Here is a 24297-nt window from a genome sequence, read left to right as displayed (position 1 = left end):
ACTCCTAGGAATAAGCATGTTGTTCTCTCTTGGCCGGGATCTTTCTATGCAACCCTTGTGGGGATTGCAATTTATTTGTTATTTTCTTCTTTTTTCCTTCATTTTCTGGCTCCTTTTTAAGGAGTTTCATGTATTTTTTTTGGTTCATTGGATATACTTTCTTATCCATCTTAAAATAAATAGAAAAAATTGACTCATAAGATAAATCAGTCTTTACATGATCTAATCCAAACAAATTACATACAAATTCAGAAGAAAGAAAATATTGATATAGGGAAAATATTCTCTGTGCCAAGGGCGCAGGCTGTGCCTAGACATATGGGGGTGGGCAAATGATCATCCTGCCTCCTGAATGGCGGAAATATCGTCCCCATGTGTTTGGGCGCAGCCTGCATTGTGGCACAGAAAACATCTACCCTTTGATATAGGGTAATTCAAATAATAGATCTGTAAAGAATCCTTCGTTTTTCTTTGGAGGGTAATATTAAGAACCCTTTATTAAGCTAGTCATTAGCCACAAATAATGCTGAAGCTGGTTCAAATCCACTCATATCCAGCTTTGTGACTTGTGAGTACACATTTAAAACAAAAGAAAATCAATAACGCAACCCATATAAACAATTAAAATAAAGTTCATAAAATATAGAGAGAGAAAGAACACTTCCTAAGCGTGTGTGATGCGCTGCTCCAATGCCCAGACATAGGAGTAGATTAAATGACCATTGTGCCCCCATGAAAAGACAATATTTTAGGAGTGCGATTGTCATTTTGCCCGCCCCTATGCTTGGGAACAGGGACAATGTACCGCACATAACGCCAGTGTCCAGATTCTTGCGCATTCAGTCTCACATCTCACCTGTGGACTCCCCAGTCCACACCCTCTCTCCTTATTGTGCAAAACTGCACCCTATCACTTAGTACACAATTTCACATAGAAAGTTATCACTCACTCATCCATGGATCTTTATCGTCTCCATTTAATTACAACTACCCTACGAGAGGTATTTTTTTCTAAAAAAAAACCAGAAGAAAAGAAAGCTGACCCAATTTTTCTTCACTCAGATGGAGGCAATCACTTCACCAATCTCTGATTCTCTGTCATTAGTGTTATTGCGGGTAAATTGGACTATTTAAAGGTAGTTTCGGATTTGTTTCGGACTCGATTCTCCAGGTGAAAATCCTGGAAGTGAATCACTTCACCAGTCTCTGTCATTGGTGTTACTGTAGTGTGGGTAGTTTGGCTATAATTGTTGGCTTTCTGTTCCAATTCCCAGCTACTGTTCACGTCCATCATTCTTGTCCTGAGCAGTTGTCGTCTTCTTCGGCATCTTCATTCATGGAGATCGACTTACTAACTGTATTTCGTATTGATTATGTAAGGTCAAACGATCTTCTAGATCGATGATGGCAAACCCGATTAACTTTTATCAGATTTCAGAGCAATTCGTGTTTTTATACTCTTTAAACTCATGGAGATGGACGAGTTGTTCAAGCTTAATGTAGAATGATTTGTCATATACAAGAAGAAGTTCTCTGGATGCTTGTGTTTGTAATACATTCTGAACTAAGTTGGAATAACTTCTCCATGGAGTTTGGCGTCGAAAGTTAAAAATATCAAGTCAGCCACCTTCTCCCATTAAGTTCATGGATGCTTGTGTTTGTCCGAGAATCGAGTAGATACAGTGGTTGTGCTGATAGTGGAGTAGAGTAGTAATTTATAATCCTCGCCAAAGATTGCTGTGGAGCTGAGAGTTTCAGTTCATTTCGAAATGGCATCGGTGTTGACCGGGGACGATCTAGGGAGTAGTCGCAGAAGTTGGACTTCTACGAGCTTTCGGGAGGTGTGGACGGCTCCACCTGATGTCTTCACACGGAGCAGGAGGGATGGCGAGAATGAAGAGGAGGAACTGAAATGGGCTGCCATTGAGAGGCTTCCGACGTTCGATCGGTTGAGGCGAGGGATGCTTAAGCAAGTTCTTGACAATGGCAAGGTTGTTCATGATGAGGTTGATCTTACCAATCTTCGGATTCAGGATAAGAAGCTGCTCCTGGAGAGCATTCTCAAGTTCGTCGAAGAAGACAACGAGAAATTCCTTCGCAGGCTCAGGGACCGAACTGAGCGGTCAGTCTCTCTCTCTCTGTAGACTGTATCGCTCATAAAGCTGTCTTTCTATTGTACCTTTTGAAATCTCCCTTTTTGAGTTTAGCGAGTATCTTCATCTACTTAGTTCCGGTTCCATTAAAAGTTCCTCCTTGTCCTTTTCCTGAGGTTTTTGTTTCAGCTCATTGTCTTATCATCTGAAACAGGGTTGGAATTGAGGTTCCTAAGATTGAAGTTCGTTTCGAGCACTTGTCAGTAGAGGGAGATGCGTATGTTGGAAGCAGGGCTCTTCCCACTCTACCCAATGCTACCTTGAACACAATCGAGGTGCTTATTCTTATCCTTGGTTTTCTTCATAAATCAGATTTGGCCTTCTGTTATATTGCCGTTAGATTCATCCTCCTTTGAGTACATCTGTTCATTCTGGCCTTTTCCAATTTCCCCTCAGTTTTGGTTTTGGAATTTTGTTCATTCTGGCTTTTTGTAACTCATTACAACGAATGGAGGTTTTCTATGAAGAGCATATAATTAAATTTTGTCAGCTCTTGAAGGAAATTCTTGGACAGGGTAGCTAGTTAGAATAGGCTTGCAGTGAAACTAATTACGATTTTTTTTTTGGGGGGGGGGGGTTATTCTGATGAGCGGAATGGGAAACACAAGCTCATAATAAATATTAAATGTTTTTTTCCTGTTTGAAAGCTATTGCTTCTTTTTTCCCTTTTTATTTATTTTGTTAATTTCTCTTAGTGTTAATGAACTGACCTGGAAAAACTTTCAATTCTGTTAATGCCAGTGAAATGATTAGTATACTTCATCTCCCGGTTTTTGTATTATTTTCTTTTGGGATCCAAATGCTTCATTGTTGAGCTGATCTATAATTTTTTTCTTACTTCAATTTGTTGAAGGGAGTTCTTGGAATGGTCCGGCTTTCACCATCCAAGAAGAGGATTATCAAGATGCTTCATGATGTCAGTGGAATAGTGAGACCATCAAGGTGTGTTACTGTTTGTTTATGTTGTAGAGCTGTTTCCTGTTTACATACAAATGAGTTGTATAAGCAAAGAATCTCATTGTTCCAATAGCTTTATCATCACTCTCCTAATGGAACCCTCAAAACCTTCCACTTGAACATATTCGAATTTTCAGGGCCACAATATGAATCAATGGTGTTTCATTAACCCCTTTCTGTGAGAACAATATTTAAGTCCCTATGTTAGTGAAACTAGTTATTAAACACTCATTAGATTAAAGAATATTAATCAATTAGGGCTATATTTTTCATAATGAATATGGCTATAAAGGGAAATAACTATTGTCACCACTTCATTAGAATGTAAAGTTACTCATTAAAGAAAATATTTCATGCAGTTTAAGGGCATGAAATAGCCGGCCCTACTGTTGTCTATACATTCCATATAAACTATTTGGATGAGATAATTTCTGTAATGAAAAATTTTATGTTATTTATTTTACTCCTGGCTATTTTATGTCCAAATAAACAGAGCCTTCAGAGAGATGAGATTTATCCAGCCTAGTCAAGTAATTCCTAAGTAAATGAAGTGATCCTCTTCATCTCTTGAATTATTATTGGCTTTCTATTTAAATAAAGTTCATTTCATTTTTTTTCTTATCACATGTGAGAGATAGCTTTGGTGATCATTTGAGATCCTTTATGTCCCACATCTAAAGAAATAGTGGCTCAAAACTGTGAGCCTGCAGGTGGTAGAATTTGAATTGCCTTACGTAAGAAGAAAGCCTATGAGCTAGAGATTATTTGATCCCCATTGTGGAGGTGTTCTTTGCATGCATCATTTTACGAAAAAATATATTTAATTATATGTCTGTTGAGACCAGTAACCAATTAGGTTGAGGAAAAATTATTAATTAACAAGTTATACAGGTTACGATGTAGAATCCAAACTCAATTTGGGGACCAAAACTTTTCATTAAATTTATCTAGTTACTAATCTTTGCAAGTACTAGTTTATCTAATTTTACAGTATAGATGATGTTTAAAGTGTTGCATTACCTTTATTTTCTGTACTTAATCATAATATGATCTTCAGGATGACACTGCTTCTGGGACCTCCAGGCTCAGGGAAAACAACATTGTTGCAAGCCCTTGCAGGAAAGCTTGACAAGGATATAAGGGTCTCTCTCTGTGTGTGTGTGTTTGTTTACATAGCCACTTGGTTATGCATGTATGTATGACTTTATTTCCTTCTATTTGTTAATAATATTAATAATAAATCAACAGGTAACTGGGAAAATCACGTACTGTGGTCATGAGTTGTCTGAATTTGTACCTCAAAGAACCTCTGCTTATATTAGCCAGCATGATCTTCACTATGGTGAGATGACAGTGAGAGAGACTTTGGATTTCTCAGGACGTTGCTTGGGGGTTGGGACCAGATATGAAATGTTGGCAGAGTTGTCCAGACGAGAGAAAGCAGCAGGTATTAAACCAGATCCTGAGATTGATGCATTCATGAAGGCTACAGCAATGGCAGGCCAGGAAACTAGTCTGGTTACAGATTATGTCCTCAAGGTTTGCTGCCTCCATTCCTGTATACCTGTGTGTTTTCTTGTTAAAAAGATACTTTGACCAGACTGATTTGAAGATTCTTCAATAGATTCTTGGATTGGATATCTGTGCCGATATTCTCGTGGGTGATGAGATGAGAAGGGGAATTTCTGGTGGACAAAAGAAGCGCGTGACTACTGGTATGTGCGTATTTATAGAAGTGACACCTTTTCTCCCACACATGAAAAATACATTTTAGACTTGAAAGTTCCAAGCCATCTTATATTAGTTCCAACAGTTGGAATTTGGAAATGCTTTTCCATTTAAGGTCCCTGGTGGTTGAATAATTATCACCTCCAATTCGCTGTCCGCTCCAATTTCCTCCAATACCTCACATAAGAACGGAAATGACCACCCTACCCCACCTTGGGCAGTGTGTTCGGGCAGGAGGTAGGGTGGTCATTTCCGCTCCTATGTGAGGAATTGGAGGGGGTAACGATTCCTGGTGGTTCTGCGTCTTATATATAGTTAAGCTAAATATTGGTTTTCAATAGAAGATAATGCTATTTCTGATGTTGTCACTCTGCTGATTTAGTGAAGTTTTATATTGTCGACGCATCAAGTTGTTATCTTGTTGCTTCTATGGGCACGAATGAGGCGCTCTGGTTGCATTATTTCTTTTCCCTTGTTGGATTGAACCTGTAGCTTTGTTGCTTCCTTATTGTTCACATGGATTTAGGTATATGTGCTAGGGGGCATCAAAGCTTTACTGATTAGAATATCGATTGTTTAGCATGAAGCCGTTGGATTTAATACCTCAGCAAATGCCCGATTAAATACTGATTCTCTCCCCCCCCCCCCCAAAAAAAAAAAAAAAAACCTCATGCATTTTGAAATATTCTAAGCATGTGATAATGCTGTTATGGTATACATCTTTGGTATTTCTGATCATACATTGCTTTCAATTTTTGTTCCCTGTTTGAGGTCAGAGGTCAGTTCCTTTCTGTTCATGTTTTGCGCTTTTAGTTTCTTGCTTAATTTTCTTTGTCAACTAGCATTGCACCCGTGTGATGCACGGAAGATTTTGGGGGAGAGGATATATATTTATACATTGTTCATATGTTTCTGCTGATGGTCCTGCCCATTTGATATATAGAAAACCAAAGTGAAAAACCATTGTGGAGGATATAACCATCTATCTCTCTCAAAAAGTAAGGCATTCTAACAAAATGCTAGATCATTCACTTCATTTAAATAAAGAAAATCAGAACTGTAAACAATTCCATTTGAGTTGTAACATGTTGCCTTGTCCTTAGCCCATTTACATTCAGGATCCAATAAATGCACCAGACCATGTAGCTTTTTGCAAACAGCTACATGACAACATGATGACCTTTCAAAATGCTGCAACTGTAAATATCCAACTCAAAAACTCGAACTATTAGGTGGAGGAATTCACAGGTATATGAGGGGATGGAAGGATTTAGGGATGTTAAACACTAAAGTATAAGGACTAAAACAGTGTTAAGTGAGTACTGCAGGGATGTTTTAGCCCTTACACTTTATTGTTTTAGGTTTATATGAAGATATACATAAACCAAGCGGTATATTTGTAATCTCATCAGGTCTTAAGTTATTATAAAAAAATGGCTATCGGTGGGAGAGCTTATACTCTCTTTTTCTCCCAGCCGATAGTCTCCTTCTCCAACTCTTCTTCTTGCTGGTTTCTTTTATTTCTTTTTGGTCACAAGGGGTAACTGATGTTGGACTATTCTCTCAACTGCAACAGCCCAACCCAACATAACAGATGACAGGAAAGATATTTTATTTTTTTTTGATGTCATTTCATAATGCTGCAACAGCCCAATTACTCCAGATAATAGGAAACAAATCAGATTCATCTGTTCATCCTGTATAATGATGAAACCAAACAAAAACAAAAGGTAAATGGAGAGCAGATTTGCAAACCCCCCCCCCCAAAAAAAATAAATAATAATAATAATAAATAAATAAATAAAAGAGGAGAGTAGATAGTTGAGAAGAAGAGACAGAGACACTGGATTGGCTTGTCTAGAATGACAGTGGCCATTGTTTATTTATAGAGAGAATGACAAATACAAATAAGGTATGTTAGGTATGGCCGACTCACAGGCCTTATCCTAAGATACAGATATAACGAACCTAGACAGTGTCTAGTGAATGCCTATCCTTAACACTCCCCCTCAAATTGGTGCATAGATATCTCTCATGCCCAACTTGGATACAATAGGATGGAATGATGTAGAAGTCAATCCCTTTGTGAATACATTAGCTAACTGGTTCTCTGAAGTGACAAATGGGATGCAGATTGAGCCTTGTTCATGTTTCTCCTTGATGAAGTGTTTGTCAATCTCAATATGCTTGATCCTGTCATGCTGGACTGGGTTATAGGTATGCTGATTGCTGCTTTATTATCACGGTAGAGCATCATAGGTTCTTTATATGTTGCTCCCAAATCCTCAAGTAACACCTTAAGCCAAATAAGGTCACACACACCTTGTGCCATGGCTCCGTACTCTGCTTTTGCATTGAATCTGGATACCACTGATTGTCTTTTGCTTCATCTAGTAACCAGATCGAAGAATGTACAGTATCCCGAAGTAGAGGATCATCGATGGAACCGGCCTAATCAGCATCAGTAAAGCATCCCAACTTCGGATTTCTATGTTGGAAAATAAAATACCCTTTTCCTGGTGCTGATTTCAAGTATCTCAGCTGAGTTGATGATTCACTTCAATTGGATAGTCTGCAAGTTCAAACCAAACATCCCTATCTCACTGAGAAGATTTAGGACATACTTCCTTTTAGACATGAAAATACCCTTGTTTGAATGGGCTACTTCAATCCCTAGAAAATATCTGAGTTTTCCTAAATCTTTGGTCTCAAACTCTATAGATAACTGAGTTTTCAGCGAGGAGGTTTCTGCATCATCACTCCCTGTTATCACTATATCATCAATATAGAAAATAAGGGCAGTAACTTTTCCATACTTGTGTTTGACAAATAAGGTATGATCAGGATGGCTCTGTTTATACCCAAACTGTTGCATAGCCTTTTGGAACCTACCAAACCAAGCTTGGGGGGATTGCTTGAGATCATAAAGGGACTTCTATAATCTACACACCTTGCTAACTGTAGATGATGATTCAAAGCCTGGAGGGATTTCCATGTATACCTCTTCTTTGAGATCACTTTGAGTAAAAGATTCTTCACATCAAGTTGTTGGAGATTCCATCCAAGATTTGCAACACATGATAGCAATGTTCGAACAGAGTTCATTTTTGCAACTAGGCTAAATGTGTCTTGATAGTCAATCCCATAAGTCTGGGTGAAGCCCTTGGCAACCAATCTTGCCTTATATCTCTCAATTGTTCCATTTCCTTCTATTTTATAGTGAACACTCATTTACAACCTACTGACCTCTTCCCTTCAGGCCGAGGGACAAGCTCCCAAGTTTCATTCTTCTTCAAGGCTTGCATTTCCTCCACTATGGGATCTTTCCACTTTTGATATGTAACAGATTCTTTCCAGCCCTATGGGATAAATATAGAGGACAAAGAGGAAACAAAGGCATGATAGGAAGGAGAGAATGATTCATAGGAGATAAAATTAGAGATAGGGCGTTTGGTGCATGTTCCAACTCCTTTTCTAATAGCAATGAGAACATCATTACATGAGAAGAAATATCATTACCTGAAGTCTGAGAAGAAGAAGCTTAATCCGGGAGCATATATGGACCTGGTAGATTTGAGATGGACTTTTCTTTTCTCCGGGAATGAGCAGATCCCCTTTCTCAGTGGCATGATTAGTGTCTATCTTCTCCCCCTGAAGTCGAACAAGATCAATAACCAAGGGACAAGGGAGTTCTTCTTCAACACTCCCCCTGAAGAGAAGACTGGTAGTAGGACTCATTTTCACGAAGTGTAACATCTATGGTAACCAATAAACGACGGGAAGGGGGATGATAACATGTGTATCCTTTTTGAGAAGCAGAATACCCAAGGAAAATACAATGAAGAGCCTTTGGATCTAATTTGGATCGAGAAGGAGAGGAATTGTGAGCAAAACACACACAGTTGAATACCCTTGGAGGAAGGTGAGAAGTAAGGGAAGGATCCGGAAGTAGATTAATTGGTGTTTTGAAGTCCAAGACATTGGAAGGAACCCGGTTTATAAGAAAAGCAACAGCAAGGACCGCATCACCCCAATAGGTTTTTGCAAACAGCTACAACAACATGATGACCTTTCAAAATGCTGCAACTGTAAATATCCAAGCCAAAAACTCGAACTATTAGGTGGAGGAATTCACAGGTATATGAGGGGATGGAAGTTTTTAGGGGTGTTAAACAGTAAACTGTAAGGACTAAAACAGTGTTAAAGAATTAAGTGTTAAGTCAGTACCGCAAGGGTATTTTAGTCCTTACACTTTATGTTTTAGGTTTATATGAAGATATACATAAACCAAGGGTATATTTGCAATCTCATCAGGCCTTAAGTTATTATAAATAAGTGGCTATCAGTGGGAGAGCTTATACTCTCTTTTTCTCCCAGCCGATAATCTCCTCCATCTCTTCTTCTCGGTTCGGTTTCCTTCTCATCTTCTTGTTCTTGTTCTTGTTCTTGCTGGCTTCTTTTATTTTGTTTTGTCACTAGGGGTAACTGATGTTAGACTATTCTCTCAACAGCAACAACCCAACCCAACCATTCCAGATAATAGGAAAGAAAAAATTTTGATGACATTTCATAATGCCGCAACAGTCCAATTGCACCAGATAACAGGAACAAATCAGATTCAGCTGTTCATCCTGTTTAATATTGAAACCAAACAAAAACGAAAGGTAAATGGAGAGCAGATTTGTAAACACCCCCCCTAAAAAAAAAGAAAAAGAAAAAGGAGAGCAGATGACATCGTTTCCTCAACATAGAGTGGGATACCAAAGCAAGAAGTGAAGAAAAAAAAACTATTTTTATCATTGTTGTAATATAGGTTCAGGGGTAATATTGTCCTTGTCCTATATTGTCCTTGTACTTATATTTATCATTCCATATTTGTAATATTCTGAAGTTATAAATAAAGGCTTGGCCTCTGTCTCATAGACAAGCCAGATTCACGGATTTCTACATGGTATCAGAGCCAAAAATAATCTGGGAATATGGGATCTAAAGTTCTCTGTTTTTTTCTTTCTCTTCCTGTCGTGATCTACCGCTAGCAGCACCACCGCCCTCCACCACTTCCGTCAGCAGCAGCACCACCCTCCGCCAGCCTCCTACACTTCCGCCAGCCTCCGCCAACCCTCACACCCTTCTGCCACTCTCCCGCGACCTCTCTCTTCTTTCTTCCTTCTCGCGTGAGGTTTTCCCAGCCTAGCCGATCTATTTTTGCACTCCTTGGTGGTGAGTTGACTCCCACCAAGGGCATTTTTTCCTGCAGAATTTTAAGATTGATGCAGTAATTTTTCTGCAGCTTTTTATCAGGTTTATACAGTAATTTTTCTGCAGATTTTTTTGGTTATTGACAACTTATCTTCGACCAGCAACAATGCCTGACACTTCTGAGATCACATCAGCCTCTTCTGTCCTCGACGGCACGTCACAGCGTGATTTTGTTCCGTTTCCAGCCAGCCCTATAAAATTAAATGGGGCCAATTACCTGTTATGGTCTCGTTCTTGTTTGTTTGCTATCGGTTCCCGTGGTCTCTCTGGCTACATCACCGGGTCCTCTGTCAGGCCTACTGAAACTAGAGCTGCGCAAGATAGGTGGGTGAATTTTAATTTTCTGGTTATGTCGTATCTGGTCAACTCCATGGACCAAGAGATTGCCGGACGCTACCTTTTACTTGATTCGGCTGCCAAGATCTGGAAGACAGCCCATGACACCTACTCTCAAGTGGGCAATGCTGCCCAGTGTTATGAACTTCGTCAGAAACTCCACTCCACCAAGCAGTTAGAGCTGACCCTCTCTCAGTATTACAATAAAATGTGCACAATGTGGCAGCAACTTTATTTTTTGGGGACCTTCACTGCCACTTGTGACGTTGACACCACTACTTTTCAGAAGTGGGAAGATGGCTTATGGGTGTTTGATTTTTTGGCTGGTCTCAACATTGAATTTGATCAAATCCAGGCCAATATTCTGAATCGTGATCCCCTACCAACTCTTGAGCAGGCCTATGCGATTCTTGCAGCCGAAGATACTCGCCGGACAGCCATGATTACTCCTGTCCCTTAGGAACGATCGGCCCTACTTTCTGGTTCTCAGCCTACTTCTCGTGGTAATTCTTCCTGCAGTTCTGGTGTTACTAGTGATCACCCTCCTATTAAATGTGAACACTGTGGGAAGGAATGGCATACCAAGGATCGTTGCTGGAAGCTTCATGGTCGCCCTGCAGATACTCGTGGGCGGGGGAGGGGTGGCTCCAATCGATCCAATAATGCCCGGGCAAACCAGGCATCTACTGATCTGTCTCTTTCCCCAAGTGGTTGAAGAACTTCAGCATCTCCGAACTATGATGACTCCACAGGACACCTCTTCTTCCGGGCCTCCTTCTTTGGCTGCTTTTACAGTTTCCTTGCCATCAGATTCCACTACGCCTCACTCTTCAGGTATTTCATTTGGTGGGAATTGCACCTCGGTCATACCTGACTCTTGGGTTATTGACTCTGGTGCAACCGATCATATGACAGGTTCTTCCTCCATTTTCTTCAATTATTCTCCTTTATCTAGTTATAATAAAGTTCGGGTTGCTGATGGGTCTCTCTCGCCAATTTCTGGCAAGGGGTCTGTTCAGTGCACTCCTTCTCTTTGTCTTTCCTCTGTGTTGCATGTTCCTAAATTCTCTACTAATTTATTATCCATTAGTAGTTTAACTAGGGACTTAAACTGCAAAGTAATTTTTTTCCCCAATCATTGTTTATTCCAGGACTTGGTAACGGGTCGTACGATTACATGTGGTAAGGTGGTTGGTGGTTTATGTGTTTGACAGTTTGCCGACAGCTTTGACTTCTCAACCGTCCTCTTCTGCTTCTACATCTGCATTACTAGAATTAAATAAGTGGTACCGCCGTTTGGGGCACCCACCATTGCAAATTTTATCTACTTTATTTCCTAGCTTATTTAAGCAATGTAATCCAAACAATTTTTCATGCGATGCTTGCACTTTAGCAAAGCAAACTCGGAATGTTTACCGTATTTCTGACAAAAGAAGTATGACACCATTTGGATTAATTCATTCTGATGTGTGGGGACCAGCCCGATGTGTTTCTACTTCTGGTTTTAGATGGTTTGTTACTTTTATTGATTGTTTTAGTCGCACCACATGGGTGTATTTGATGCATAGCAAGAGCGATGTTTTTACTTGTTTCCATCTGTTTCATAAGCTGGTTCAAACACAATTTGATGCCAAGGTGAAGATTTTACGATCTGACAACGGCAAGGAATACATGGATGGCGCTTTTCGCACTTACTTGGACACTCATGGTATTATCCATCAGACGTCTTGTGTTGATACTCCGGCTCAGAATTGTGTAGCTGAGCGTAAGAACAGACACTTGTTGGAGGTTGCTCGCTCACTTATGTTTGCCATGCATGTTCCCACACGTTTCTGGGGTGATGCTATTCTTACAGCTACATACCTGATCAACCGTCTTCCTTCCAGAGTCATCGATGGTCGCTGCCCATTGGAGGTATTATTGGGCTCGTCTAATTTTGTTGTTGACCCCAAAATTTTTTGTTGTGTGGTGTTTGCCCGAAACCATCATATTCATGGGAAATTTGACCCCAAAGGTCTTCGGTGTGTCTTTCTAGGTTATTTTGCTACCCAGAAAGGGTACAAGTGTTACCACCCCCCTACGGAAAAAAAAAAAATTGTAACAATGGATGTTGTCTTTAAGGAGTCTGAAGCTTATTTTGCACCACCAGTACCTCTTCAGGGGGAGATTCCAGATGATGAAGATGTACCTTTGTTTGCTCCTCTAGATGTAAATATGCCTACTATAGAGGATGTGTTAGTTGAATTGGAAGATGGAATTACCAGTCAAGAACAAGAGCAAGGACAACAGTATGAGCAGCCTATAGTCCAGGGGGAGTCTAGAGAATCAAAGGAATTGAAGACATACTCACGTGGGACTCACTTCCCTCCTCATGGAACTGAGCACAAAGAAACCACCACCACTGCTCCCACACAATCAGCGCCTGCTCCAAGTCTCGCTCCTCACTCTGGTAAGCCTATTCCTATACCTAATCCCAGTCTTGATCTTCCCATTGCTGTCCGGAAACCAAAGCGGAGCTGTACTCAGCATCCAATTTCCAATTTTGTTTTTTATAATTCTTTAACTCCTGCATTCCATGCCTTTGTTTCTTCGTTATCCTCTGTTTCCATTCCTAAAAACTGGCAGGAAGCAATAGCTGAGCAGAAATGGAAGGAAGCAATGAGTGAAGAGATGCTTGCCCTGGAGAAAAACAAAACTTGGGATTTGACAGTTCTTCCACCAGGAAAGAAACCCGTTGGCTGTAAATGGGTCTTTGTTGTAAAGCACAATTCAGACGGGTCAGTAGAGCGATACAAGGTGAGGTTGGTTGCAAAGGGGTTAACACAAACCCATGGAATTGATTACCAGGAAACCTTTGCTCCTGTGGCAAAAATGAGCACAGTTAGAGTCATCATCTCTTGTGCAGTAAATCAAGGCTGGACTCTCCAACAGCTTGATGTCAAGAATGTTTTTCTACATGGAGAGCTAGAAGACGATGTCTATATGGAAATCCCTCTTGGCTTTGCTACTCCAAATACCCAGGGAAAAGTGTGCAAATTGAAAAAGGCCTTATATGGTCTAAAGCAATCACCCAGGGCCTGGTTTGGTCGATTTCACAAAGCCATGATTGCCAATGGCTATAAGCAAAGCAATGCTGACCACACGTTGCTTGTGAAGAAAGTGGGACAACATATCACAATTCTACTAGTCTATGTGGATGACATAGTGATCACAGGGAGTGATACACAAGAAATTCAGAATTTGAAGAATTATTTGGGGACAGAATTTGAGGTCAAAGACTTGGGGCGTTTAAGATATTTCTTGGGAATAGAGGTTGCTTATTCAGCTAAAGGTATATCTCTTTCCCAGAGAAAGTATACTCTTGATCTTCTGAGTGATACAGGGATGCTCGGGTGTAAACCTGTTGATACCCCTCTAGAACCTAACACACACTTAAAGAGCAAGGAAGGTGACCCGGTGGATAAAGGTACTTATCAGAGGTTAGTAGGACGGTTGATATATCTCTCTCATACCCGACCTGACATCACATTTGCAGTAAGTGTTGTAAGTCAATACATGCATGACTCTTACTCATCTCACATGGAGGCAGCCTACAGAATTCTGAAGTACCTAAAGTCTTCTCCTGGAAAAGGAATCTTATATTTTCCCCACAGTAATCTTCAAATAGAGGCCTATACTGATGCAGATTGGGCTGGCAGTCCCGATGATAGAAGGTCAACATCCGGATATTGTACATTTGTTGGAGGAAACTTAACTACTTGGAGGAGCAAGAAACAAGCCGTGGTTGCTCGGTCTAGTGCTGAGGCAGAATTTAGGGCCATGGCATAAGGGGTCTGCGAACTTTTGTGGCTTAAGGGGCTTCTTCAAGATACAAGTATGGCTATTGATCTTCCTATGCGGCTCTACTGTGACAGCAAGTCAGCAATCAGTATTGCCCATAACCCGGTCCAACATGATCATACCAAGCATGTTGAAATTGACCGACATTTTATCAAGGAGAAGCTGGAGCAAGGAGTCCTTTGTGTTCCATTTGTTTAGTCTTGTAACCAACTGGCTGATATTCTCACTAAGGGAATAAGTAGTAAATTGTTTTGTTCTGTTGTTAGCAAGTTGGGCATGTTTGATATGTATGCACCAACTTGAGGGGGAGTGTTGTAATATAGGTTCAGGGGTAATATTGTCCTTGTACCTATAGTGTCTAGGTTCATTATGCACATGTTAAATGTGTTAGGTGTGTTAGGTAAGGATTGAGTAAATCATTCCATATTTATCATTCCATATTTGTAATATTCTGAAGTTATAAATAAAGGCTTGGCCTCTGTCTCATAGACAAGCCAGATTCACGGATTTCGACAATCATCAACAAAGAAATTATCTTCACTAAAAAGTACAAATACATACAACAAATTAAAAGAGAGGGGTGATGTGTAGCAGAATGATCATCTTGCTGGCCTTATCACTATGGCCGGATGCAGAGATATTTGGTTCTGTTACCCGTTGGGATTCAGAACTGATCATATAGAAGAGTCAGATCTACTCATTGCCCTACTATGGAGCAATAGTCAAACTTTGTTGATGAAAATAGAAGAGTGGAGTTGTGGAGTTGGGTTATAATCACTTTGATTATAATAAAAGTTAGTGCTTCCATTTTATGATTTATAATTTATATGATGTGCTAGAAATGACAACCATTTGTTGTAATGATAATTTTTCTCCTCAATCAGTGGTTCATCGTGCTATGGCTCTTTTTGAAGACAGCATTAAGGCTAGAGAGTCTCAATGAGACTCCGCCTACAGTTGTTGTCATTATGAAGCTTTGTGTATTAGATGTACTTCCCTACTTTCCTTCATACTGGTTTTCCAAGGAAAAAGACAAACTAATCAAAGTTTCAAAAAATATTTTTTTTCAGAAATAAAAATCTCAAAAAAAGTGTACTGTGCCTCTGTGCAATGGTAAGGTTGCTCCATTCGCGGGTTCGAGTTGGGAAACAGCCTCTCCGTGAAGTGGGGGTAAGGCTGCGTACGTTATGACCCTCCCCAGACCCCGCAGTGGTGGGAGCCTCGTGCACTGGGTACGCCCTTCTAAAAATCTCAAAAAAACATGGTGCGAGCAATCCACCGTCCTTTTAATATATAGGTGGTAGTGTAACACCTGTCTCATCAGTTGCAAATATATCTGTACAATCTAACAGTAATTGATGACTCTGAGGTGCAGGAGAGATGTTGGTTGGACCAGCAAAAGCTCTCTTCATGGATGAAATATCTACTGGGCTTGATAGTTCTACAACTTTTCAGATTGTCAAGTTCATGCGACAGATGGTTCACATTATGGATGTAACCATGATCATCTCTCTTTTACAGCCAGCTCCTGAAACCTATGAGCTTTTTGATGATGTTATACTACTTTCGGATGGTCAGATTGTCTACCAAGGACCACGGGAAAATATTCTTGAGTTCTTCGAATTCATGGGTTTCAGATGCCCAGAAAGGAAAGGAATTGCAGATTTTCTCCAAGAGGTTACTTCCAAGAAAGACCAAGAACAGTACTGGCTCAAGAAGGACCAACCATACGAATATATTTCAGTTGCAGAGTTTGCAGAATCCTTTAACTCCTTCCAAATTGGTCAACAGCTTTGTCATGATCTAAGCATTCCTTATGATAGAAGTAAAGCCCATCCTGCTGCATTGGTGAAAGAAAAGTATGGCATCCCTAACTGGGAGCTTTTCAAGGCATGCTTCTCAAGTGAGTGGCTGCTTATGAAGCGGAACTCTTTCGTCTACATTTTCAAAACCACCCAGATCACAATCATGTCAATCATTGCTATGACTGTGTTCTTTAGAACAGAAATGAAGCATGGTCAAATAGAAGATGGAACAAAATATTATGGAGCATTGTTCTTCAGTCTGATTAATGTAATGTTCAATGGAATGGCAGAGCTTGCAATGACTGTTTTCAGGCTTCCAGTTTTCTTCAAACAGAGAGATCACCTATTTTACCCTGCATGGGCTTTTGGTTTACCAATTTGGGTCCTTAGGATCCCCCTCTCACTAATGGAATCAGGGATATGGATCATTCTTACGTATTACACTATTGGGTTTGCTCCTGCAGCTAGCAGGTAGATGCACTTCCCATTTTCCCCCTCCCCCTCCCCCTGGAAAATAATTTTAATGTCCATGAATTTTTGTTTTTTATAGTTACTAAACTACAATGCCACTTAAATCTATGTTCTTTCTGTGGACACTTCTCCAATGCTTTCAGGTTTTTCAGACAGTTCTTGGCATTTTTCTGTGTACATCAGATGGCTCTATCTCTCTTCCGGTTCATTGCAGCAGTGGGAAGAACACAGGTTGTTGCCAACACACTTGGTAACTTAACCTTGCTATTGGCTTTTGTGCTTGGAGGATTTGTTGTTGCCAAAGGTGAGCAGACCCCCCCTCCCCCTCAAAAAAGGGCTTGATTATGATTTAAGTAAGCAGCTGCTTCAATCTCATACCAGGTTTTCTGTTTGACACTTCAATATTTGATTCAAAATGCCCAAATTATTATTACAACATAGTTGGGGCAATCAGATTAAGCTGCGATTTTCCTTATCCTGCCATCAGATGACATTGTACCATGGATGATATGGGGCTACTGGTCTTCGCCAATGATGTATGGACAGAGTGCTCTTGTCATGAATGAATTTCTTGATGAAAGATGGAGCACTGTATGATATTCTAATCTTCCTTTTATGTTTCTAGTTTAAATGTTGTCACAGTTATCGTTTGATTTTCTAGATACAGATGTATATACCCAATGCACATAGGCATTGTTTCCTCTCCTTCCAGGAACCATGATTCAAGTTTCTCTCTGATACAGCCCAATCTCGATTCCAGAATTCCTGAACCTACAGTTGGAAAGGCCCTTCTTGAATCCAGAGGATTTTTTGTACAAGACTATTGGTTTTGGATCTGTATTGGAGCACTTGTCGGTTATTCTCTTATCTTCAATGTTTTATTTATTGGGGCGCTGACATATTTAAATCGTAAGTTATCATTTCTCATTTTTCTGTCTGGTTAAATTAGTGTGATTAAGAGTCCATCATGATTTTTCTCCCAAAATCTAATTGCAGCTTTCAGTGATACTAAAACTGTAATCCTGGATGATGATCCTGAGATGAAGTGTGAGAAGTCATCTTCAGATGAGGAACATGCATCAAGATCCACAATGGCTAGCTCATCATATAATGCTAACACATTTGAAGGTTTGAAGTTTTACCTGCTTATGCTTCTTCTGCAGCCCATTTTGGTTGTTTCCCTGATTTTGTTATTTGATGCAATGGGGTGAGAATGTTTGGGTAATAAGCAAGTTATCTGAAGTCATTGCAATTCTTATCTGAATTGAATTTTCTTGTCCATTCTTTTCTCAGTGCCCATCTTATAATGCTGATTTGTAGTATTTATTTTAAGTAAATTACACTTGAGGTACCCTAAGTTTGCATAAAGGACGTGTTAGGTACCTTAAAGTTTGAAAACGGATGTTTGGGGTTCCTTATTAACAGCTTTTATTCTAGATCAAAGTTATTTCCATTTTTACCCTTGTAAGTTAGTGTTTGGGTAGCCTGTAGGTCAAACACCCACCCATCACCACCACCACCACATACACCAGCCACCGTGATCATCCCTCTCCTACAACCCATCTGCAACTGCCACCACACTTCCGTTTCCGTTACCTGTGACCTCCCACAACTGCAACTGCACCACTGACCCACCATCACCTGCAATTCTGGTTTGTTTTATATTCCAATTCAACAGCTTGCCGTCTTGGTTTCGCCACTGCCTGCAACTGCTCACCGCCCTATCTTATCAACCTAGAGTGGTCTTGCAGCAGGTGGTTCCAGGTGGGGTTCCAGACATAGTTGTCAAGGCGCCGCCTTGGTGTCCAGGCGGTTTTGTTGGGGCCTAGGCAACTGCCGCCTTATTGCAAGGCGCCTTGCACTGGTTTTTATTGGTATCGAACCCGGCATCGGCCCTTATTTATGCCAAATATCATTTAAGTAAATGTTTTGATAACAACACTTAAGATATTATTCATAAATAAGCAAATACCCCCTTATTTGAATCCAATAAAGATAGAAAGTCAACCCCTCAGTTCAAAAACAAAAACTGGATTTTCAGCGGTAGGTGAAATTTTCAACTTTCAAATGCTGGGGTTTTTCTCAAATCTTAAAATTATATAAATCTTAATATGGTAAAACATTGCTAAAAACCAACAGTGCGGTAAAATATTCATTTGTTTTGATAACAAAAAAAATAATTTCATTTAGAGCGATTTTGACAGCATTCGCCATACCAAATATGGTTTGACCGGAACACAATTTCTTCAATATAAATCAGATTTAAGCAATTTTGAATTTGTTGGAAAGCTGGTTTGTGCTCTACCTAATAAGAAAAGTCTCATGTAAAAATAAAATCATTTGACTAGTCAAACTTCTTAGAGAAAAAGAACATTATTTCTCTAAATCGATAGGAATTAATACTTACAGATAAGATCATATTTTCTAAAAACAGTATAAACCAAATGTGTGTTTTGATTGTTTCAAACTTCCAATAACTCGCTTCTTCATTTCTGCTGTCTTCAAACTTGATGTGGCTTTATATTGATTTTTGATGACTTGATGTGACTTAATGTTGATTTATGATGACTTGATGTGGCTTAATGTTGATTTTTTATGACTTGAGGTGGCTTAATGTTGATTTTGTATGACTTGAGGAGGCTTAATGTTGATTTTTGATGATATAAGGTATATTGTAGCATACGAAAATATTGTAGCATACTAAATAATGTTAGAAATGGGGGGAAATAAAAAATAACATTTGGGGGTGCTTTGGTCGCCTAGGCAATGCTTAGGCGGGCGCCTTGCCACCTAAGCACTTAGGCACCCCTCCACCGCCTTGGGTCGCCTTGCCGCCTTGACAACTATGGTTCCAGCCGGGGTGCGAGCGGCCAAGGCCAGAAGAGAAAGAAGAAGGGGAGTGTACTGCTAGGTGGGCCAGTATGAGAGAATTGGGGAAAGCAGCTTGTGGACGGGTGACGATTGGGTTTGAGTTGCAGCAGGTGTGGGTTCGGAGCAGCGGTGGCAGCTCGCGGGGCTGGGGGCTGGAGAGGTGTGCATGGGGTGAAGCGATGGAGGGCTGGAGTGGTCGTGCATGGGTCTTGCAGCGGCAAGGGCGATGCGCAGGGGCTTGAGCAGGGAAGATGTTGGGTTTCCGATCACAAGGATATGAGAGTTGCAACAAAACAAAAAAAAGGGGGGGGGGATAAGAATAGCAGTGCCAGTCATCGCCATCGCCAACTCTCAAAGAAAAAGAATCGAAAGATGGCGCAGGTGGAGGTGGTGGCGAAGGTGGAAGCGAACGGATAAGAACAGCAGCACCAGTCATTGCCATCGCCAACTCCCAAAGAAAAAAAATCGAAAGGTGGTGCATGTGGAAGCAAAAGTGATTTCGTTGTGCTTCTATGAGTTCGGAAGAGCAAATTTATTAAAAAAACAGAAAGAACAGAGGTTTCCATCCCATGTAGTTTTGAAGAGAGGATTTTTAGAACTCTTAGTGGTGATTTCTCTGGGCTGCTGTGAATTCTTAGAAATTAGAGCTAACAAATCCTTGTAAGGGGAACAAAAGAAAGCCTAAAACAAAATTACTTTTCCGGCCCAGCCGATCTACATTTTCCCTCTCGGTATCACAAGATTGGAGAAGACAAAAGCAGGGGAAGACGAGAGTCTTTTTTGGTTGCTTTCTTTTTTTTGTAAGGAAGAAAAGGGATAGCAACCTTTTTGGTTGCCATCTATCCCCACCCCACCAGTCCATTCAATGCAATGCAAAGCCACTTTAGTGGAAGCTCCTATTCCACCAGGTTGTCCGAAGGCGGCCCAGTGATGTTCATCGTGAGGGATTACACGAGCTTGCCAATGTTAATTGGCTCATTGGCATTGGATGTCACCATGAGGATCATCGAACCCATCTTCACATCCCATTTTCAACCACCACTTGGTGCCAAGTTTCAGTGCGGGCAAGGATGGGATGGTGAGATTAATCATCATCAAGTTCAAGGGAGCTTGAGTTCAGGGTTGCAGGGGAGGATAGAACGGGGCTGGGTTGCAAGGGTGAGGCGGTGGTGGTGGTTGGGAACATGGTTGAAAGTGGAATTGCAGGTGAATTTGGTGGCCAGGGGTGGGAGTGGGGTTAAGGGGCAATTTTGGAAATTTATTCATTTTGAAGTAGTTCTAACCCAACAAGGCACCCCAAACGTCAATTTTCAAACTTAGGGTATCCTAAATAACCTTTTTGCAAACTTAGGGCACCTCTGGTGTAATTTTCCCAAATGATAATAATAATGTCTTTCTGTCCATTTAAAGAATGACTAAAGGTTTAACGTTTAGATAGATATCCTGCAGAAGCATGGCCAGTGGAAAAGTTTTGAACTTTTCGTGATTTTTTTTAGACCAACTTTACATCAGTTAATAATGACAAATTGTCACCTGCATTTACAGTTTAGAAAACATAATTTTCGGCAGCAAGTAGAGTTATCATTGATGAGTTTTTATGTGGATTAGTCTAAGTTGGGTAAATTACCTCTGAGGTATCCAACATTTAAAAAAAGTATGTTTGGGTATGTCATACCCTTATTAACGGGTTTTGCTTAAAACTTTTTTATTTTTCATTTTTACCCTTATGGGTTAGGTGTGTTTGAGTACTTGCATCTATCATGCTCCGACCCTTTCTCTCTCTCCCCCTCCCCTGCCCCGGCATTGGCCTTCTCCGCCCTGACCCCTCACCTCCATCCACCCACTTCTGCGTCTGCCCTCCCCCACACCCCCTCCGCTTTGACTCTCTCCCCCTCTCTTTCTTCCCTCCCCGCACTCTGCTTACTCCCGCACCCCTCCCCCACCTCTCCTGCAGCCCCCTTCCCCGTATTCCCTCTCCCCAAAAGGCTGTGGGTGGATGGAGGTAAGGGGTCGGGGCGGAGAGGCCAAGGCCTGGGCTGGGGAGGGAAGGATTTGCAAAGTGAGGAAGGGGCGTGAAGGAAAGGATCAGAGCAAGATAGATGCAAGTACCCAAACACACCTGGCCCATAAGCGGAAAATTGGAAAATAGAAAAGTTTTAAACAAAACCAGTTAATAAAGAACCCCAAATTGGAAAATAAAAAAGTTTAAGCAAAACCAGTTAATAAAGAACCCCAAACGAAATATTTGAAACATGAAGCACCTAATCGTACTTTTCTTAAACGTTGGGTACCTCAGATGTAATTTACTGATCTAATTTTTGTTTCTAGTTTGCACAAGGTAACAGGTTCATGTCCATCATGGGTCAACTAAGTATTAGATCATGGTTTAACCATATCTTATTGCCTTTGGTTACAGTCATTTCACATTCTATCATGCGATACATGGAGATAATTTCCTTATTGTAGTGTCATTATTAATCTCTATCCCCTTAATAATAGTCTTTAAGCCATTATTACGGCAGTTTTAGTGCTTAATACTATTATTTTGGTTTCAAAATAAATACAAAGCATTGCATTTAATAAAAAAAAGGGCGTACCCAGTGCACGAGGCTCCCGCCACTGCAGGGTCTAGGGAGGGTCATAATGTATGCAGCCTTACCCCTGCTTTCTCAGAGAGGCTGTTTTCAGACTCGAACCCATGACCACTTAGTCACAATGGAACAACCTTACTGTTGCACCAAGGCCCACCCTCAAAGCATTGCATTTAATATTGATATTAAAAAGTAGAAAAAATGAAAATCTTATCATGGTCAAGGATTTGTTAAATATTTCCTTATTTGAACTTACTATGACTTTTTCTTTGTATTTAAAATCTGCACACACTTACAGTAACATGATGGATCCAATGCTACTGTATAGGTTTTAATATTACACTTTTATCATGGAGGCCTGTGCTATTATATTCTCTTTGCGTTTCTGATATTTCATCAATTGTAACAGGTATTGATATGGCAGTGAGGAACACATCAGGGAGTGTTGAAGACCATGCTCCGAAAAGAGGAATGGTGTTGCCTTTCCAGCCCCTTTCACTTGCATTCAATCACTTGAATTATTACATAGACATGCCTGCTGTGAGTCTCTTGTCTCAAGCATTTAAGTGAACACTTTTTTTCAAACATCTTCGTACTTCTCTAATTAAAACCATGTCATGCAGCATAACTGGTAAAAGAAGACCTACTGATGAGTCTATAAATACAATTTAAGCTGTTTCTGAAAAGAGAAATGTCACTTCATTGTCAAATAGGATTGTCCTTCTTAATTAATAGTACTGCTAGCCTTCATTAAATGAATTCAACTAAATGGGGATTGTAATGGAGGAATGGTGTCAGTGTTGTCTGTATGCTAGGACAAGAACTTTTCATTCTATCTCGAATTTTTAATTTCTCATACACATCCCATTGGAAAAACTCCAAATTGGAAGAAATAAGATTTGCTCTTCTTTGCATCTCTCATCTATTTCTCTTTCAATTGTGAGAGGAACCAAGTTTTTTCAAACTCGAAAATTGATTAGAGAATCATAAGAAATGGAATTCAAACAAAGCAGGACCAAAATCATAATAAATGTTTCTAAGAAATTAGGAAAATTCTGAAGTGATATCCAAAGAATCTAATATAATATTCTGACATGTTGCATATCCCATTAAACAATAATGTAGCTTATTCGATTACTGACATAAGGTGATGCAGGTAAAACACAAAATTGGGCTTATTTTAGTGGAAATCAGCCTTGGGTTGGGTTATATATGTATTGAGTCTTAAGTCTAACGGATTTTCTTTGTAATAGGCCACCTTAATGGGCCTAAATTATGGGTAGGAGGTAGGAATATGGGATTTACTTTATTAGGTTAGTTTGAATTTTTTTATTTCATTAAGTAATTATTATTCACTTGGTTGTCAAGGATGGGATAGACTCTTGCCTTTTCTACTTTGGATAGAGTTTTAATTATGTGGGACACCTATTCTAACTAGTTAAGATAGAGTTTTAGTTATAAGGGACATCTATTCCCATTATGGATAGAGTTTCTTATTTATTTCTTTCCTATTTCAAGTACACTTTCCTTTTCTATTGTAAGTACACTTTTAGTTTCTATTTACAGGATGTATGGCCATACATCCCTCCAATGGTTTTTTGATATTGAATAAAGCTTGGCTTTGCTCCTGTGAGATTTAGAATAGTGTTGTGGGATGCAATGCAATCCTTAATGAGATGCTAAGGTAGGATTGGTGGGATTCTAATCAAGTTCCAGGTGATATGCTCGGTTCATATCCATCTATCTTTCTTTCATTCTTATTCATCTTATCCACCATCAAATCACGTTAATAAGTTTCTATTCTGTTCTTATGCATACCCTACTTGCTCTAATTTCAGTTTTTTTATAGTTACATCTGAGATTGCAAATCTGATTTCATATTTGGTAGTCGGATTACTTTCTAAATAGAATCATCCTTCAATCCTTATTTGTTTGCACTTATCATGGATGCCTTAACCAGAGACATACAAGAGGAGGTTCCTTGGTGTATGCTTTTTGCGGATTATATTGTTTTGGTGGATGAGACAAAAGCAGGGAGTAGCGCCAAGTTGGAGCTATGGAGATCAACCTTTGAATCGAAGGGTTAAAGATAATTAGAACTGAGACGGATATATAGTTTGTAACTTTAGCCGCACTAGGACGGATAATGAGATGGTGAATGTTGAGGAATGGGAGATTCCACAAATTGATTTTTTAGATATCTAGGCTCAATTCTAAATAAAGAAGGTGACATAGAAGATAATGTTGCCCAAAGGATTAAAATAAGGTGGATGAAGTGGAGAGGTA

At 40.0% G+C, this 24297-nt stretch overlaps 1 protein-coding gene across 1 annotated transcript in view; it reads left to right on the top strand.

The window, feature by feature from the left end:
• The first annotated feature begins 1557 nt into the window (after window positions 1-1557).
• LOC122642393 (pleiotropic drug resistance protein 2-like) overlaps window positions 1558-24297 on the top strand; it is a 37084-nt gene continuing 14344 nt past the window's right edge. Inside the window, exons 1-13 of the mRNA XM_043835846.1 lie at window positions 1558-1710; window positions 1746-2122; window positions 2308-2428; window positions 3007-3095; window positions 4168-4252; window positions 4359-4649; window positions 4735-4825; window positions 15649-16549; window positions 16693-16853; window positions 17037-17140; window positions 17293-17458; window positions 17546-17677; window positions 22421-22551. Of these exons, the coding sequence (XP_043691781.1) occupies window positions 1770-2122; window positions 2308-2428; window positions 3007-3095; window positions 4168-4252; window positions 4359-4649; window positions 4735-4825; window positions 15649-16549; window positions 16693-16853; window positions 17037-17140; window positions 17293-17458; window positions 17546-17677; window positions 22421-22551 (2625 nt within the window). The 5' untranslated portion in view covers window positions 1558-1710; window positions 1746-1769. The remainder of the gene's footprint in view (window positions 1711-1745; window positions 2123-2307; window positions 2429-3006; window positions 3096-4167; window positions 4253-4358; window positions 4650-4734; window positions 4826-15648; window positions 16550-16692; window positions 16854-17036; window positions 17141-17292; window positions 17459-17545; window positions 17678-22420; window positions 22552-24297) is intronic.

Source organism: Telopea speciosissima, chromosome 1 (genome assembly GCF_018873765.1).
Source record: "Telopea speciosissima isolate NSW1024214 ecotype Mountain lineage chromosome 1, Tspe_v1, whole genome shotgun sequence".
NCBI classification, from domain to species: domain Eukaryota; kingdom Viridiplantae; phylum Streptophyta; class Magnoliopsida; order Proteales; family Proteaceae; genus Telopea; species Telopea speciosissima.
This window is presented reverse-complemented; position numbering and strand designations above follow the sequence as displayed.